The sequence below is a fragment of the Phyllobates terribilis genome, unplaced genomic scaffold, assembly GCF_046119375.1.
Source record: "Phyllobates terribilis strain yellow unplaced genomic scaffold, ASM4611937v1 Scaffold_11__3_contigs__length_659146591, whole genome shotgun sequence".
Classification (NCBI taxonomy): Eukaryota; Metazoa; Chordata; class Amphibia; order Anura; family Dendrobatidae; genus Phyllobates; species Phyllobates terribilis.
This window is the reverse complement of record NW_027362771.1, coordinates 655056095-655076116: the sequence shown is the minus strand read 5'-3', so window position 1 is coordinate 655076116 and position 20022 is coordinate 655056095. Positions and strand designations below refer to the sequence as shown.

Sequence of the window (20022 nt, the reverse complement as noted above, 5' to 3'; positions counted from 1 at the left end):
ACTGTACACACAGCTCTACACTACACCTCCATCCTGTCCTGTATCTACTATTCCTGTACTGTACACAGCTCTACACTACACCTCCATCCTGTCCTGTATCTACTATTCCTGTACTGTACACAGCTCTACACTACACCTCCATCCTGTCCTGTATCTACTATTCCTGTACTGTACACAGCTCTACACTACACCTCCATCCTGTCCTGTATCTACTATTCCTGTACTGTACACACAGCTCTACACTACACCTCCATCCTGTCCTGTATCTACTATTCCTGTACTGTACACAGCTCTACACTACACCTCCATCCTGTCCTGTATCTACTATTCCTGTACTGTACACAGCTCTACACTACACCTCCATCCTGTCCTGTATCTACTATTCCTGTACTGTACACACAGCTCTACACTACACCTCCATCCTGTCCTGTATCTACTATTCCTGTACTGTACACACAGCTCTACACTACACCTCCATCCTGTCCTGTATCTACTATTCCTGTACTGTACACACAGCTCTACACTACACCTCCATCCTGTCCTGTATCTACTATTCCTGTACTGTACACACAGCTCTACACTACACCTCCATCCTGTCCTGTATCTACTATTCCTGTACTGTACACACAGCTCTACACTACACCTCCATCCTGTCCTGTATCTACTATTCCTGTACTGTACACACAGCTCTACACTACACCTCCATCCTGTCCTGTATCTACTATTCCTGTACTGTACACACAGCTCTACACTACACCTCCATCCTGTCCTGTATCTACTATTCCTGTACTATACACACAGCTCTACACTGCACCTCCATCCTGTCCTGTATCTACTATTCCTGTACTGTACACACAGCTCTACACTGCACCTCCATCCTGTCCTGTATCTACTATTCCTGTACTGTACACACAGATCTACACTACACCTCCATCCTCTCCTGTATCTACTATTCCTGTACTGTACACACAGCTCTACACTACACCTCCATCCTGTCCTGTATCTACTATTCCTGTACTGTACACAGCTCTACACTGCACCTCCATCCTGTCCTGTATCTACTATTCCTGTACTGTACACACAGCTCTACACTACACCTCCATCCTGTCCTGTATCTACTATTCCTGCACTGTACACACAGCTCTACACTACACCTCCATCCTGTCCTGTATCTACTATTCCTGTACTGTACACAGCTCTACACTACACCTCCATCCTGTCCTGTATCTACTATTCCTGTACTATACACAGCTCTACACTACACTTCCATCCTGTCCTGTATCTACTATTCCTGTACTGTACACACAGCTCTACACTACACCTCCATCCTGTCCTGTATCTACTATTCCTGTACTGTACACACAGCTCTACACTACACCTCCATCCTGTCCTGTATCTACTATTCCTGTACTGTACACACAGCTCTACACTACAGCTCCATCCTGTCCTGTATCTACTATTCCTGTACTGTACACACAGCTCTACACTACACCTCCATCCTGTCCTGTATCTACTATTCCTGTACTGTACACACAGGTCTACACTACACCTCCATCCTGTCCTGTATCTACTATTCCTGTACTGTACACACAGCTCTACACTACACTTCCATCCTGTCCTGTATCTACTATTCCTGTACTGTACACACAGCTCTACACTACACCTCCATCCTGTCCTGTATCTACTATTCCTGTACTGTACACACAGCTCTACACTACACTTCCATCCTGTCCTGTATCTACTATTCCTGTACTGTACACACAGCTCTACACTACACCTCCATCCTGTCCTGTATATACTATTCCTGTACTGTACACAGCTCTACACTACACCTCCATCCTGTCCTGTATCTACTATTCCTGTACTGTACACACAGCTCTACACTACACCTCCATCCTGTCCTGTATCTACTATTCCTGTACTGTACACACAGCTCTACACTACACCTCCATCCTGTCCTGTATATACTATTCCTGTACTGTACACAGCTCTACACTACACCTCCATCCTGTCCTGTATCTACTATTCCTGTACTGTATACACAGCTCTACACTACACCTCCATCCTGTCCTGTATCTACTATTCCTGTACTGTACACACAGCTCTACACTACAGCTCCATCCTGTCCTGTATCTACTATTCCTGTACTGTACACACAGCTCTACACTACACCTCCATCCTGTCCTGTATCTACTATTCCTGTACTGTACACACAGGTCTACACTACACCTCCATCCTGTCCTGTATCTACTATTCCTGTACTGTACACACAGCTCTACACTACACTTCCATCCTGTCCTGTATCTACTATTCCTGTACTGTACACACAGCTCTACACTACACCTCCATCCTGTCCTGTATCTACTATTCCTGTACTGTACACACAGCTCTACACTACACTTCCATCCTGTCCTGTATCTACTATTCCTGTACTGTACACACAGCTCTACACTACACCTCCATCCTGTCCTGTATCTACTATTCCTGTACTGTACACAGCTCTACACTACACTTCCATCCTGTCCTGTATCTACTATTCCTGTACACACAGCTCTACACTACACCTCCATCCTGTCCTGTATCTACTATTCCTTTACTGTACACATAGCTCTATACTACACCTCCATCCTGTCCTGTATCTACTATTCCAGTACTGTATACACAACTCTACACTACACCTCCATCCTGTCCTGTATCTACTATTCCTGTACTGTACACACAGCTCTACACTACACTTCCATCCTGTCCTGTATCTACTATTCCTGTACACACAGCTCTACACTACACCTCCATCCTGTCCTGTATCTACTATTCCTTTACTGTACACATAGCTCTATACTACACCTCCATCCTGTCCTGTATCTACTATTCCAGTACTGTATACACAACTGTACACTACACCTCCATCCTGTCCTGTATCTACTATTCCTGTACTGTACACACAGCTGTACACTACACCTCCATCCTGTCCTGTATCTACTATTCCTGTACTGTACACACAGCTCTACACTACACCTCCATCCTGTCCTGTATCTACTATTCCTGTACTGTACACAGCTCTACACTACACCTCCATCCTGTCCTGTATCTACTATTCCTGTACTGTACACACAGCTCTACACTACACCTCCATCCTGTCCTGTATCTACTATTCCTGTACTGTACACACAGCTCTACACTATACCTCCATCCTGTCCTGTATCTACTATTCCTGTACTGTACACAGCTCTACACTACACCTCCATCCTGTCCTGTATCTACTATTCCTGTACTGTACACACAGCTCTACACTATACCTCCATCCTGTCCTGTATCTACTATTCCTGTACTGTACACACAGCTCTACACTACACCTCCATCCTGTCCTGTATCTACTATTCCTGTACTGTACACAGCTCTACACTACACCTCCATCCTGTCCTGTATCTACTATTCCTGTACTGTACACACAGCTCTACACTACACCTCCATCCTGTCCTGTATCTACTATTCCTGTACTGTACACACAGCTCTACACTACACCTCCATCCTGTCCTGTATCTACTATTCCTGTACTGTACACACAGCTCTACACTACACCTCCATCCTGTCCTGTATCTACTATTCCTGTACTGTACACAGCTCTACACTACACCTCCATCCTGTCCTGTATCTACTATTCCTGTACTGTACACACAGCTCTACACTACACCTCCATCCTGTCCTGTATCTACTATTCCTGTACTGTACACACAGCTCTACACTACACCTCCATCCTGTCCTGTATCTACTATTCCTGTACTGTACACAGCTCTACACTACACCTCCATCCTGTCCTGTATCTACTATTCCTGTACTGTACACACAGCTCTACACTACACCTCCATCCTGTCCTGTATCTACTATTCCTGTACTGTACACACAGTTCTACACTATACCTCCATCCTGTCCTGTATCTACTATTCCTGTACTGTACACAGCTCTACACTACACCTCCATCCTGTCCTGTATCTACTATTCCTGTACTGTACACACAGCTCTACACTACACCTCCATCCTGTCCTGTATCTACTATTCCTGTACTGTACACAGCTCTACACTACACCTCCATCCTGTCCTGTATCTACTATTCCTGTACTGTACACACAGCTCTACACTATACCTCCATCCTGTCCTGTATCTACTATTCCTGTACTGTACACAGCTCTACACTACACCTCCATCCTGTCCTGTATCTACTATTTCTGTACTGTACACACAGCTCTACACTATACCTCCATCCTGTCCTGTATCTACTATTCCTGTACTGTACACACAGCTCTACACTACACCTCCATCCTGTCCTGTATCTATTCCTGTACTGTACACACAGCTCTACACTACACCTCCATCCTGTCCTGTATCTACTATTCCTGTACTGTACACACAGCTCTACACTATACCTCCATCCTGTCCTGTATCTACTATTCCTGTACTGTACACACAGCTTTACACTACACCTCCATCCTGTCCTGTATCTACTATTCCTGTACTGTACACACAGCTCTACACTAAACCTCCATCCTGTCCTGTATCTACTATTCCTGTACTGTACACACAGCTCTACACTACACCTCCATCCTGTCCTGTATCTACTATTCCTGTACTGTACACACAGCTCTACACTACACCTCCATCCTGTCCTGTATCTACTATTCCTGTACTGTACACACAGCTCTACACTACACCTCCATCCTGTCCTGTATCTACTATTCCTGTACTGTACACACAGCTCTACACTACACCTCCATCCTGTCCTGTATCTACTATTCCTGTACTGTACACAGCTCTACACTACACCTCCATCCTGTCCTGTATCTACTATTCCTGAACTGTACACAGCTCTATACTACACCTCCATCCTGTCCTGTATCTACTATTCCTGTACTGTACACAGCTCTACACTACACCTCCATCCTGTCCTGTATCTACTATTCCTGTACTGTACACACAGCTCTACACTACACCTCCATCCTGTCCTGTATCTACTATTCCTGTACTGTACACACAGCTCTACACTACACCTCCATCCTGTCCTGTATCTATTCCTGTACTGTACACACAGCTCTACACTACACCTCCATCCTGTCCTGTATCTACTATTCCTGTACTGTACACACAGCTCTACACTACACCTCCATCCTGTCCTGTATCTACTATTCCTGTACTGTACACACAGCTCTACACTACACCTCCATCCTGTCCTGTATCTACTATTCCTGTACTGTACACACAGCTCTACACTACACCTCCATCCTGTCCTGTATCTACTATTCCTGTACTGTACACACAGCTCTACACTACACCTCCATCCTGTCCTGTATCTACTATTCCTGTACTGTACACACAGCTCTACACTACACCTCCATCCTGTCCTGTATCTACTATTCCTGTACTGTACACAGCTCTACACTACACCTCCATCCTGTCCTGTATCTACTATTCCTGTACTGTACACACAGATCTACACTACACCTCCATCCTCTCCTGTATCTACTATTCCTGTACTGTACACACAGCTCTACACTACACCTCCATCCTGTCCTGTATCTACTATTCCTGTACTGTACACACAGATCTACACTACACCTCCATCCTGTCCTGTATCTACTATTCCTGTACTGTACACACAGATCTACACTACACCTCCATCCTGTCCTGTATCTACTATTCCTGCACTGTACACAGCTCTACACTGCACCTACATCCTGTCCTGTATCTACTATTCCTGTACTGTACACACAGATCTACACTACACCTCCATCCTGTCCTGTATCTACTATTCCTGTACTGTACACAGCTCTACACTACACCTCCATCCTGTCCTGTATCTACTATTACTGTACTGTACACAGCTCTACACTACACCTCCATCCTGTCCTGTATCTACTATTCCTGTACTGTATACACAGCTCTACACTACACCTCCATCCTGTCCTGTATCTACTATTCCTGTACTGTACACACAGCTCTACACTACACCTCCATCCTGTCCTGTATCTACTATTCCTGCACTGTACACACAGCTCTACACTACACCTCCATCCTGTATCTACTATTCCTGTACTGTACACAGCTCTACACTACACCTCCATCCTGTCCTGTATCTACTATTCCTGTACTGTACACAGCTCTACACTACACCTCCATCCTGTCCTGTATCTACTATTCCTGTACTATACACAGCTCTACACTACACCTCCATCCTGTCATGTATCTACTATTCCTGTACTGTACACAGCTCTACACTACACCTCCATCCTGTCCTGTATCTACTATTCCTGTACTGTACACACAGCTCTACACTACACTTCCATCCTGTCCTGTATCTACTATTCCTGTACTGTACACACAGCTCTACACTACACCTCCATCCTGTCCTGTATCTATTCCTGTACTGTACACACAGCTCTACACTACACCTCCATCCTGTCCTGTATCTACTATTCCTGTACTGTACACACAGCTCTACACTACACCTCCATCCTGTCCTGTATCTACTATTCCTGTACTGTACACACAGCTCTACACTACACCTCCATCCTGTCCTGTATCTACTATTCCTGTACTGTACACACAGCTCTACACTACACCTCCATCCTGTCCTGTATCTACTATTCCTGTACTGTACACACATCTCTACACTACACCTCCATCCTGTCCTGTATCTACTATTCCTGTACTGTACACACAGCTCTACACTACACCTCCATCCTGTCCTGTATCTACTATTCCTGTACTGTACACACAGCTCTACACTACACCTCCATCCTGTCCTGTATCTACTATTCCTGTACTGTACACACAGCTCTACACTACACCTCCATCCTGTCCTGTATCTACTATTCCTGTACTGTACACACAGCTCTACACTACACTTCCATCCTGTCCTGTATCTACTATTCCTGTACTGTACACACAGCTCTACACTACACCTCCATCCTGTCCTGTATCTACTATTCCTGTACTGTACACAGCTCTACACTACACCTCCATCCTGTCCTGTATCTACTATTCCTGTATTGTACACACAGCTCTACACTACACTTCCATCCTGTCCTGTATCTACTATTCCTGTACACACAGCTCTACACTACACCTCCATCCTGTCCTGTATCTACTATTCCTTTACTGTACACATAGCTCTATACTACACCTCCATCCTGTCCTGTATCTACTATTCCAGTACTGTATACACAACTCTATACTACACCTCCATCCTGTCCTGTATCTACTATTCCTGTACTGTACACACAGCTCTACACTACACCTCCATCCTGTTCTGTATCTACTATTCCTGTACTGTACACAGCTCTACACTACACCTCCATCCTGTCCTGTATCTACTATTCCTGTACTGTACACACAGCTCTACACTACACCTCCATCCTGTCCTGTATCTACTATTCCTGTACTGTACACAGCTCTACACTACACCTCCATCCTGTCCTGTATCTACTATTCCTGTACTGTACACACAGCTCTACACTACACCTCCATCCTGTCCTGTATCTACTATTCCTGTACTGTACACACAGCTCTACACTACACCTCCATCCTGTCCTGTATCTACTATTCCTGTACTGTACACAGCTCTACACTACACCTCCATCCTGTCCTGTATCTACTATTCCTGTACTGTACACAGCTCTACACTACACCTCCATCCTGTCCTGTATCTACTATTCCTGTACTGTACACAGCTGTACACTACACCTCCATCCTATCCTGTATCTACTATTCCTGTACTGTACACAGCTCTACACTACACCTCCATCCTGTCCTGTATCTACTATTCCTGTACTGTACACAGCTCTACACTACACCTCCATCCTGTCCTGTATCTACTATTCCTGTACTGTACACACAGCTCTACACTACACCTCCATCCTGTCCTGTATCTACTATTCCTGTACTGTACACACAGCTCTACACTACACCTCCATCCTGTCCTGTATTTACTATTCCTGTACTGTACACACAGCTCTACACTACACCTCCATCCTGTCCTGTATCTACTATTCCTGTACTGTACACACAGCTCTACACTACACCTCCATACTGTCCTGTATCTACTATTCCTCTACTGTGCACAGCTCTACACTACACCTCCATCCTGTCCTGTATCTACTATTCCTGTACTGTACACAGCTCTACACTACACCTCCATCCTATCCTGTATCTACTATTCCTGTACTGTACACAGCTCTACACTACACCTCCATCCTGTCCTGTATCTACTATTCCTGTACTGTACACACAGCTCTACACTACACCTCCATCCTGTCCTGTATCTACTATTCCTGTACTGTACACAGCTCTACACTACACCTCCATCCTGTCCTGTATCTACTATTCCTGTACTGTACACACAGCTCTACACTACACCTCCATCCTGTCCTGTATCTACTATTCCTGTACTGTACACACAGCTCTACACTACACCTCCATCCTGTCCTGTATCTACTATTCCTGTACTGTACACAGCTCTACACTACACCTCCATCCTGTCCTGTATCTACTATTCCTGTACTGTACACACAGCTCTGCACTACACCTCCATCCTGTCCTGTATCTACTATTCCTGTACTGTACACACAGCTCTACACTACACCTCCATCCTGTCCTGTATCTACTATTCCTGTACTGTACACAGCTCTACACTACACCTCCATCCTGTCCTGTATCTACTATTCCTCTACTGTGCACAGCTCTACACTACACCTCCATACTGTCCTGTATCTACTATTCCTGTACTGTACACAGCTCTACACTACACCTCCATCCTGTCCTGTATCTACTATTCCTGTTCTGTACACAGCTCTACACTACATCTCCATCCTGTCCTGTATCTACTATTCCTGTTCTGTACACAGCTCTACACTACACCTCCATCCTGTCCTGTATATACTATTCCTGTACTGTACACACAGCTCTACACTACACCTCCATCCTGTCCTGTATCTACTATTCCTGTACTGTACACAGCTCTACACTACACCTCCATCCTGTCCTGTATCTACTATTCCTGTACTGTACACACAGCTCTACACTACACCTCCATCCTGTCCTGTATCTACTATTCCTGTACTGTACACACAGCTCTACACTACACCTCCATCCTGTCCTGTATCTAGTATTCCTGTACTGTACACACAGCTCTACACTACACCTCCATCCTGTCCTGTATCTACTATTCCTGTACTGTACACACAGCTCTACACTACACCTCCATCCTGTCCTGTATCTACTATTCCTGCACTGTACACACAGCTCTACACTACACCACCATCCTGTCCTGTATCTACTATTCCTGTACTGTATACACAACTCTACACTACACCTCCATCCTATCCTGTATCTACTATTCCTGGACTGTACACACAGCTCTACACTGCACCTCCATCCTGTCCTGTATCTACTATTCCTGTACTGTACACACAGCTCTACACTACACCTCCATCCTGCCCTGTATCTTCTATTCCTGTACTGTACACACAGCTCTACACTACACCTCCATCCAGTCCTGTATCTACTATTCCTGTACTGTATACACAGCTCTACACTACACCTCCATCCTATCCTGTATCTACTATTCCTGTACTGTACACACAGCTCTACACTACACCACCATCCTGTCCTGTATCTACTATTCCTGTACTGTATACACAACTCTACACTACACCTCCATCCTATCCTGTATCTACTATTCCTGGACTGTACACACAGCTCTACACTGCACCTCCATCCTGTCCTGTATCTACTATTCCTGTACTGTACACACAGCTCTACACTACACCTCCATCCTGCCCTGTATCTACTATTCCTGTACTGTATACACAGCTCTACACTACACCTCCATCCTATCCTGTATCTACTATTCCTGTACTGTACACACAGCTCTACACTATACCTCCATCCTGTCCTGTATCTACTATTCCTGTACTGTACACACAGCTCTACACTACACCTCCATCCTGTCCTGTATCTACTATTCCTGTACTGTACAGACACCTCTACACTACACCTCCATCCTGTCCTGTATCTACTATTCCTGTACTGTACACACAGCTCTACACTACACCTCCATCCTGTCCTGTATCTGCTATTCCTGTACTGTACACAGCTCTACACTACACCTCCATCCTGTCCTGTATCTACTATTCCTGTACTGTACACAGCTCTACACTACACCTCCATCCTGTCCTGTATCTACTATTCCTGTACTGTACACAGCTCTACACTACACCTCCATCCTGTCCTGTATCTACTATTCCTGTACTGTACACACAGCTCTACACTACACCTCCATCCTGTCCTGTATCTACTATTCCTGTACTGTACACACAGCTCTACACTACACCTCCATCCTGTCCTGTATCTACTATTCCTGTACTGTACACACAGCTCTACACTACACCTCCATCCTATCCTGTATCTACTATTCCTGGACTGTACACACAGCTCTACACTGCACCTCCATCCTGTCCTGTATCTACTATTCCTGTACTGTACACACAGCTCTACACTACACCTCCATCCTGTCCTGTATCTACTATTCCTGTACACACAGCTCTACACTGCACCTCCATCCTGTCCTGTATCTACTATTCCTGTACTGTACACACAGCTCTACACTACACCTCCATCCTATCCTGTATCTACTATTCCTGTACTGTACACAGCTCTACACTACACCTCCATCCTGTCCTGTATCTACTATTCCTGTACTGTACACACAGCTCTACACTACACCTCCATCCTGTCCTGTATCTACTATTCCTGTACTGTACACACAGCTCTACACTACACCTCCATCCTGTCCTGTATCTACTATTCCTGTACTGTACACAGCTCTATACTACACCTCCATCCTGTCCTGTATCTACTATTCCTGTACTGTACACACAGCTCTACACTACACCTCCATCCTGTCCTGTACCTACTATTCCTGTACTGTACACACAGCTCTACACTACACCTCCATCCTGTCCTGTATCTACTATTCCTGTACTGTACACAGCTCTACACTGCACCTCCATCCTGTCCTGTATCTACTATTCCTGTACTGTACACACAGCTCTACACTACACCTCCATCCTGTCCTGTATCTACTATTCCTGTACACACAGCTCTACACTGCACCTCCATCCTGTGCTGTATCTACTATTCCTCTACTGTACACACAGCTCTACACTACACCTCCATCCTGTCCTGTATCTACTATTCCTGTACTGTACACACAGCTCTACACTACACCTCCATCCTGTCCTGTATCTACTATTCCTGTACACACAGCTCTACACTGCACCTCCATCCTGTGCTGTATCTACTATTCCTCTACTGTACTCACAGCTCTACACTACACCTCCATCCTGTCCTGTATCTACTATTCCTGTACTGTACACATAGCTCTACACTACACCTCCATCCTGTCCTGTATCTACTATTCCTATACTGTACACACAGCTCTACACTACACCTCCATCCTGTCCTGTATCTACTATTCCTGTACTGTATACAAAGCTCTACACTACACCTCCATCCTGTCCTGTATCTACTATTCCTGTACTGTACACACAGCTCTACACTACACCTCCATCCTGTCCTGTATCTACTATTCCTGTACTGTACACACAGCTAGCTCTACACTACACCTCCATCCTGTCCTGTATCTACTATTCCTGTACTGTACACACAGCTCTACACTACACCTCCATCCTGTCCTGTATCTACTATTCCTCTACTGTACACACAGCTCTACACTACACCTCCATCCTGTCCTGTATCTACTATTCCTGTACTGTACACACAGCTCTACACTACACCTCCATCCTGTCCTGTATCTACTATTCCTCTACTGTACACACAGCTCTACACTACACTCCATCCTCTCCTGTATCTACTATTTCTTTACTTACTTGTAGGCCGCTCTTCTATTCTTTCTTCTTTTTTATTGCTTTCTCTGTTGCCTGGATAATGAATTCTGTCTCCCGGTGGATGGAAGAAAGGAGGTCAGGGGCAATGAGAGGAGAGAAGTGCTAACATGAAGGAGTGGGGGAGGTGGAGTGATGTATTCTGGGTTTTCCTTTATAAACCTGTACCTTTTTTCTCTCTGCAGAGCCGCAGCTGAAGGGTATAGTGACTCGTCTTCTCAGTAGGATGGGCTTCTACCTGCAGTTTCTTCCTGATGGAACTTTATCGGGAACCAAGGAAGAACTTTGCCCATATAGTGAGTAAAGTTATTACCGATGGACAGACCGGGGATTAGACGGGGGAAGAATGGTGGGTTACCAGAGAATACTAGATGTTAGACAGTATAGAAACAGGTTAAGTGCTACATGGTGTAGAACAGAGGAAGGGCGGATGACCGATAGCACAGAAACATACATGGCACTTCAAGTTGGAGGATAGGGAGCACCAAAACGTAACTGATTTCCAGGTTGGAGGACAAGAAGCCCAGAACCATACATGGTACCACAGAAGAGAGAGGATGGAAACATGATGATACCTTAGGGTGGGGAATAAAGGTGCTCAAGTATCTACTATTACATCAAGGAGAACAAAAATCTACTTGGTACCACAGAGTGGAATATAGGAAGCTCAGAAACATACATGGTACTCCAGGAGGACAGCGAGTATGGAACTATAGACTGAAAGATCAAGATGACTCAGCTCACCGGAAATCGACCTATAAAATCCCCCAAATTTTTTATTTCTTACTTTGATAAAACATAGTAAAAATCACAATCCATACGAAAGCAGAAGGTGTACAGGGGGGACAGTATTTGCTGTTAAATTACCAGATGCGTTTCGAACATGATGTTCTTAACTTGGTATGCATGTGAACTGGGAGCTACACAGACCTCTCATATATCTTCAGTAATTGGGAAAAAAGGAACACAGCTGTGTCTATTCCTTCTGGTGTATCTGCAACACTGACTGTCACCAGCATCCCCTCGCTCACCAGCCTCCCCTCCTTCATCAGCCTTCCCTCCTTCATCAGCCTCTCCTCCTTCATCAGCCTCTCCTCCTTCATCAGCCTCTCCTCCTTCATCAGCCTCTCCTCCTTCATCAGCCTCTCCTCCTTCATCAGCCTCCCCTCCTTCATCAGCCTCCCCTCCCTCACCAGCCTCCCTTCCCTCAGCCGCCTCCCCTCCCTCACCAGCCTCCCCTCCCTCACCAGCGTCCCCTCCTTCACCAGCGTCCCCTCCTTCACCAGCCTCCCCTCCTTCACCAGCCTCCCCTCCCTCAGCAGCCTCCCCTCCCTCAGCCGCCTCCCCTCCTTCATCAGCCTCCCCTCCCTCACCAGCGTCCCCTCCTTCACCAGCCTCCCCTCCTTCACCAGCGTCCCCTCCCTCACCAGCGTCCCCTCCCTCACCAGCCTCCCCTCCCTCACCAGCCTCCCCTCCTTCACCAGCGTCCCCTCCCTCAGCAGTGTCCCCTTCCTCAGCAGCGTCCCCTCCCTCAGCAGCCTCCCCTCCTTCACCAGCCTCCCCTCCTTCACCAGCCTCCCCTCCCTCAGCAGCTTCCCCTCCTCCAGCAGCCTCCCCTCCTTCAGCAGCACAGAGCAACACACACACACACACACTTACCGCCCACCGCCGTCCCTGCAACATGTGGCACGCTGCTGCTCTGCTCCGGATTGAAGATGAGCGTCACTTTTTTTGCTTCTGGTCACTGGGCCCCATACAGTAGTAAGGGCGGTAATGCCCTGATGGTGCCCCTGTACAGTAGTGAAAAAAAGGTGTGCAAGCATCTACTAGGTAAGTCAGGGAGATCAAAAACCTGCTATGCAGTACAGGGTGGAGAATAGGGAGCACTGAAATATACTAAGTAATGACGTTAGAGAGCACATGAACAGAGTTGGTTGATCAAGAGGAGAGCACAGGAATAGACATGTGTTGAGGAAAGGAGGAGAGGGATAGATAAAGTACTACAATGTGGAAATCAGAAAAGCAAGACTAGTTACTACGCAGTAAGGAACAGAATAAGTTCTACAGGATAGAAACCAGCAGAGGGCACAATAGGTACTAGAGGCGTGGAGTATTATAAAGTGGACAACACGAGCACAAGAAGACTAGGTACTGTAGAACGGAGAACCGAGGAGCAAGGAACTGACTGCGTCCTACAGGTGAAAAACGAAAGCTTTTCTTTTTAATCTAAACATGTCGTCTCGTGTCGGCATCTACTTACCCAAAGCTTTAACCTTATACTTTTAGTTATATCAAGTTCTAGGTCCTAAACCTGAAGCTAATCCTTTGCATCTACTATTATCTGAACTCAAAGGTTAACGGACCATAACCTGCCACGCTTCATCTCTACACCTTACATTGCCCTATACAGATTACCTTAGAAAATTCATGACTGCAGAATGGCTGACCTCTGCCCTCTGGACCAAAATACCCCACCCCCATAACCTCCCCTTGCTGTTAACTCCACTTACCCCTGTTCTCACAATAAAGACAGACACTGTAACTTGGATGAAATGGCCATTAAACAACATTAACATATAAATTAACCTGAATATGAGAAAGGGTCTTTGGAAGCCACCACTTGTTATTATCAATGTTATGTCCCATGGATGGGAAATTTATGGACTATGTTTGGACTTCTTGCGGTTTCATTTATTGCTGGTTATTGCCTTGCTGTAAGGTTCTCCTTCCTTAAGTTTGTCCCTTCTCTCTCCCCGTCTCCCCCTCATGTGACTGTTGTAGCTATCCCCTCCCTTCTTCTCCTCATTCACCATCTTGGCACCATTAGGAGCTCATGTGCTCACAGCCTGTCTGAGGAAAAGTTTCTTTTTACCTGCTGTTATGTATGCGTTCTCACAAGATTCATGTGACGCGCCCCCTGGGCCATGTTCAAGGGGGATACCCGGAGCCGGATCTGTATGGGGGTAGTAGTCCTTGTGGCGGTGACCCGGTCCGTGCCCAGGGTGTCAAACTAAGTGGCAGTCTATGGCAGTAGATGTTGTTAAGTGTCGACTACGCCACCCGTTGAGTGCAGCTTTGAAGCCGCCGCTGCAGAGCAGTCCGCTGAGGCCGGTGGTATATGTGCAGCAGTGATGGTATAACCCCCAACGGGAGGGGTATGGCCTCAGGGCAGCAGGTGTGGATGATGGGGGTTGTGATGGTGCAGTAAGAAGACTCAGAGTCGGGAGATGCAGTTCAGGGTTTTTACTTACTGGTGTCCTTTTAGTCACTCTGGCCTTGAGTGACCACCCGAGCCGTGCTGCGTCCACCAGGTCCTGGACTCGGCCAACCCCCAGGCAATTCCGGAGCGTGGTCCTGAGCTCCTTTCTGACTCTCCCTTCTTCTGGCCGTTCCCACCAGGGATCCACTTTTGGCCGGCTCCCTCGGGTCTCTTGGTGGTCAAGCCTCCTCTGGGCTCCCTGACCCTATACTTGGTATGCCTTTCTAGTGGATTTGGTGAGGGTCGTGGCAGATCCTGACCATGACCTCCGGTTCCTGGCTAAGGTTTGTTTTGGCCTCTGCCAGCTTGGGATCCGGTACCCTTGTCCGCCAACCCTTCACCCTTCTGTCCTTATTCTGGGATCTTGGGGTTCTCTTCTTGTTTCCTCTCTGGGTCCTTCTTACTCCTCTCTCTCTCAGCAGGCTCTGTTCTGGAACTGGGCCCAGCCGGAGCCACAGCTCCCTGTCAGCCCTCCTGGCTGAGCTCCTCTGCTCTGCTTCTCCTCAGGCTGAACTCACCCTGATCTAAGATGGTGCCCACCTTTTATACTCCCTCTATGTGTGAGCCCAGGTGACCAGCACCCAATGAGCTCCTAGCTTTACCCAGACTGCTCCCCCTATCTGCCCCTACACTACTGGGATGTTCCACCCTCCTCCCACTCCAGCCAGGGACAGACGCTGTCGTACCTGCACATATACTGGTGGGAGTACCGTAGTTCTGTCCCCCGGAAATGGGATGTATGTAGTGCATGCAGCCTACTAGCTCAGTTCCACACTCCATCCTTACCCGGGAGTGGAATACCACACCTCTGGGTTGAGGTGCAATACCCCTGTAGCAGCCGAGTCCTCAGGGTGCTACATTCCCCCCTGGTAAATCACAGCACGTCCTCGGGCTGTAAAAGAATAAAAACATCCACAAACATACAAATTTTTTTTCAAAAACATCATAAACATATAAAACATTATATATATCATCAGCATAAAACTTTTCATATAAAACTTTTCATAGTAAACATTCTTGTTCCTCCGGCCACGGTGCAAATTGTGACCAGGTAAAGTGCAACAGTCTCTTCTGGAAAAACACAGTTTCCTCTAAAACCAGTAGGGGGCGCCTTAAAAAGCGCAACTATATACAAGGGGAGGTATGGCCGCTCTCAGTCCTCGGCCAGTGGGGAAAAGGAATGGCTGTTCACAGTCCTCAGCCTGTGGGGAGATGGGACACACTGGAACAGTTCACACTTGTCCCAACGGGGAACATATTTAAATTAGCAGCATGGCATATACCCTTACGGGTAACTATTTTACAGTTTCAGTTCACCTCTTAATGGTGAAGATGCCCTCCTGCTCCTTCCTGAGGGTAGGCTTCAGACCCGTCCGGGTCCTCTTGACCTTCCTCACACCGCAACTCCTCTTCCGTCAGGCGATGTACATGAAGTGCATAGGGTCCTTTGGCACACTGGTGCCGGGTAAAGGTGACCTCATCACCCAGGTAAAGGTCACGACCTCTGTGTCCCTCCGGCAGATGGCTTTCTACGTCTCTGCGGGTGACAAAGACGTCGCCGGGGGTTCTGTGGTCCCGTATAAAACCCCACCCGTGCTCCATTTGGAATTTTATTACAGTCCCGGTGGCACGGGGACCGTGGGCTGCACGGGGGTTCCTTCGGGTCCGGCTTTTCTGCTCTGCACTTTTTATTTGCAGCCGCTGCTCACGGACCCGCCTCTCTCTTCGTTCTCGGTCAAAGACGTCCAACTGCTGGCGACAGCACTCCGCACGCTCAGCTGCGGCCGCCCGGGTCTCCTGAGTGAACCCGATGAGGTCTCCTCCTGCGGGGTCCCACTCGAACTGCGCCTCCTCCAACGAGAGTGGGGTGATCTTGGCGGGCGCCGGAGCCGGGATCAGGGGCTCATCCAGGGGTCTTTCTCTCCGGAGTCGGGGATGGTGGTACTCCGGTGGCCACACAGGGGGCTGCCCATCCGGGCAAGTGTGCTGGGCAAATAGGTCTTCACCCAGGTGTGGCGCTGTGGACGTTGAGGGCGCGGTGGTGGTAGCGGCGCCCGGGTTTACCAGGCCTTGCGACCAGGCTTGGGGCACCCTGAATGTAAAGGGCACCGTGAAAACGGCGGCGCCCGGGGTTACTTGGCCCAACGACCAGGCCGGTGGCTCGGCAGAGGTAGAGGGCGCTGTTGGTACTGCGGCGCCCGGGGGTACTCTGCCCTGTGACCAGGTCGATGGCGCTTCCTGTTTGGTCGCACTCTGATTTGAGGCGCGTGACGTCACGAGGAGCGCGGCCGCGGCTTCTGTTTGAGGCCTAGTCGGGAGCGGTGACGGTGCAACGACGGGCACGGCAGGGGAAATTTCGGGCTCTGCGACGGGGAGCTGGGGCAGGCTCACGGCTTCTCGGCTCGGGGTAGTGACGTCCCCTTTACCTGCCTCCGTTTCTTTAGCTCCTTCCTCGGCGTCGTCTCCGGCCTTGATTCCTCCTGCGCCATCCTCAGAGGCGGTCTGACTCCTCGTCTCGGGTGGCGTGCTTCGCTGGCGGGTTCCAGCCTGCTGGGCCATCTCTCTGCTCCATGCGGCCAGTACGTCTCGCTGCACTCGGGCCATCCTCTGAGCCAAGCCCTCCAGTGCGGTCCGTGCATGCTCCCGATCTCTGGGGAGCTGCGCCAGGATCTCCACCAGGCCTTCTGGGGTTGTCGCTTGCAACAGGCTCCTGACCACTGGGTCGGTGCTGCCTGCCTCTCCCTCCATCTCCGGGTACGGCTTCTCCAGACTCCTCCAGGCTGCACCCATCTTCTCTCGTTTCTCTCTCCGCCCCCATTGAGGGCGGTCCTGGGGCAACTTGGTGATTGTCAGTTCCAGGGGCAGACCCCCCACGCTGATGGACATCTCAAGCATCACAGTCTCTACTGGTGGGGGCGGTCTCCGTTTTTGGCGCCATTCTTGGTCCTGGCCCACGATGGGAGGTGGCCTCTTGCCACCCTCTGGCACGCCCATAATGGCGTCCGCTCTGCCAAGGCGGGAAATCTTCTCAGATGGCGGGAACCGCTTCCCAATGGTGGGAAACTCTGTGGATGGCGGGAAAAGACTGCAGATGGCGGGCAAACGGCGGGAACCGATCCGAGATGGCGTCCGATGGCGGGGACCCTCCGGAATTGGCGGGAGACTTCTTTTTACGGTAAATATGAACTTTTCTTCAGGCACGCAGTACCCGGTGGTTGCGGGCACGTTATCCTGCCGACTACGCCAAAAGTTGACGCGCCCCCTGGGCCATGTTCAAGGGGGATACCCGGAGCCGGATCTGTATGGGGGTAGTAGTCCTTGTGGCGGTGACCCGGTCCGTGCCCAGGGTGTCAAACTAAGTGGCAGTCTATGGCAGTAGATGTTGTTAAGTGTCGACTACGCCACCCGTTGAGTGCGGCTTTGAAGCCGCCGCTGCAGAGCAGTCCGCTGAGGCCGGTGGTATATGTGCAGCAGTGATGGTATAACCCCCAACGGGAGGGGTATGGCCTCAGGGCAGCAGGTGTGGATGATGGGGGTTGTGATGGTGCAGTAAGAAGACTCAGAGTCGGGAGATGCAGTTCAGGGTTTTTACTTACTGGTGTCCTTTTAGTCACTCTGGCCTTGAGTGACCACCCGAGCCGTGCTGCGTCCACCAGGTCCTGGACTCGGCCAACCCCCAGGCAATTCCGGAGCGTGGTCCTGAGCTCCTTTCTGACTCTCCCTTCTTCTGGCCGTTCCCACCAGGGATCCACTTTTGGCCGGCTCCCTCAGGTCTCTTGGTGGTCAAGCCTCCTCTGGGCTCCCTGACCCTATACTTGGTATGCCTTTCTAGTGGATTTGGTGAGGGTCGTGGCAGATCCTGACCACGACCTCCGGTTCCTGGCTAAGGTTTGTTTTGGCCTCTGCCAGCTTGGGATCCGGTACCCTTGTCCGCCAACCCTTCACCCTTCTGTCCTTATTCTGGGATCTTGGGGTTCTCTTCTTGTTTCCTCTCTGGGTCCTTCTTACTCCTCTCTCTCTCAGCAGGCTCTGTTCTGGAGCTGGGCCCAGCCGGAGCCACAGCTCCCTGTCAGCCCTCCTGGCTGAGCTCCTCTGCTCTGCTTCTCCTCAGGCTGAACTCACCCTGATCTAAGATGGTGCCCACCTTTTATACTCCCTCTATGTGTGAGCCCAGGTGACCAGCACCCAATGAGCTCCTAGCTTTACCCAGACTGCTCCCCCTATCTGCCCCTACACTACTGGCATGTTCCACCCCCCTCCCACTCCAGCCAGGGACAGACGCTGTCGTACCTGCACATATACTGGTGGGAGTACCGTAGTTCTGTCCCCCGGAAATGGGATGTATGTAGTGCATGCAGCCTACTAGCTCAGTTCCACACTCCATCCTTACCCGGGAGTGGAATACCACACCTCTGGGTCAAGGTGCAATACCCCTGTAGCAGCCGAGTCCTCAGGGTGCTACACATGCAAGAAAAATAAACCTTCTACTGGATTCTTCACAACGTGTGTGCCTGCAGCAGAGTTAAGCTATCGGCGACCATCGCCATTGTAAGTACAGGTTGGAGAGACAGCGTCATATATTTACAGCTCAGCCATGGGGACAGAATAATCAACTCCTCCTCTATTGCCTCCAACCGCAACACGCAGATTCGGGGGCCCTCCTGCTGAATGGCGCCCATTCAATTTCACTCTGAGACCTTAGCCTAGGACCCTGACTATTCTTTACCATGTGCCAAAAGGAGGGAGATGATCCTCCCAAAACAGGGTCTCCCCCTACCTCTTACCATACCACCACTTAGCTTTCCAAAG

The 20022-nt window shown here is 48.8% G+C and overlaps 1 protein-coding gene across 2 annotated transcripts in view; it reads left to right on the top strand.

Annotated features, from left to right (window-relative positions):
- The window catches only part of LOC141165486 (fibroblast growth factor 11-like), a 258237-nt gene that overhangs the window by 198674 nt on the left and 39541 nt on the right, over positions 1-20022 (top strand). For both annotated transcript variants that reach the window (XM_073651093.1, XM_073651092.1), the window contains exon 2: positions 12140-12250. In XM_073651093.1, the coding sequence (XP_073507194.1) occupies positions 12140-12250 (111 nt within the window). The remainder of the gene's footprint in view (positions 1-12139; positions 12251-20022) is intronic.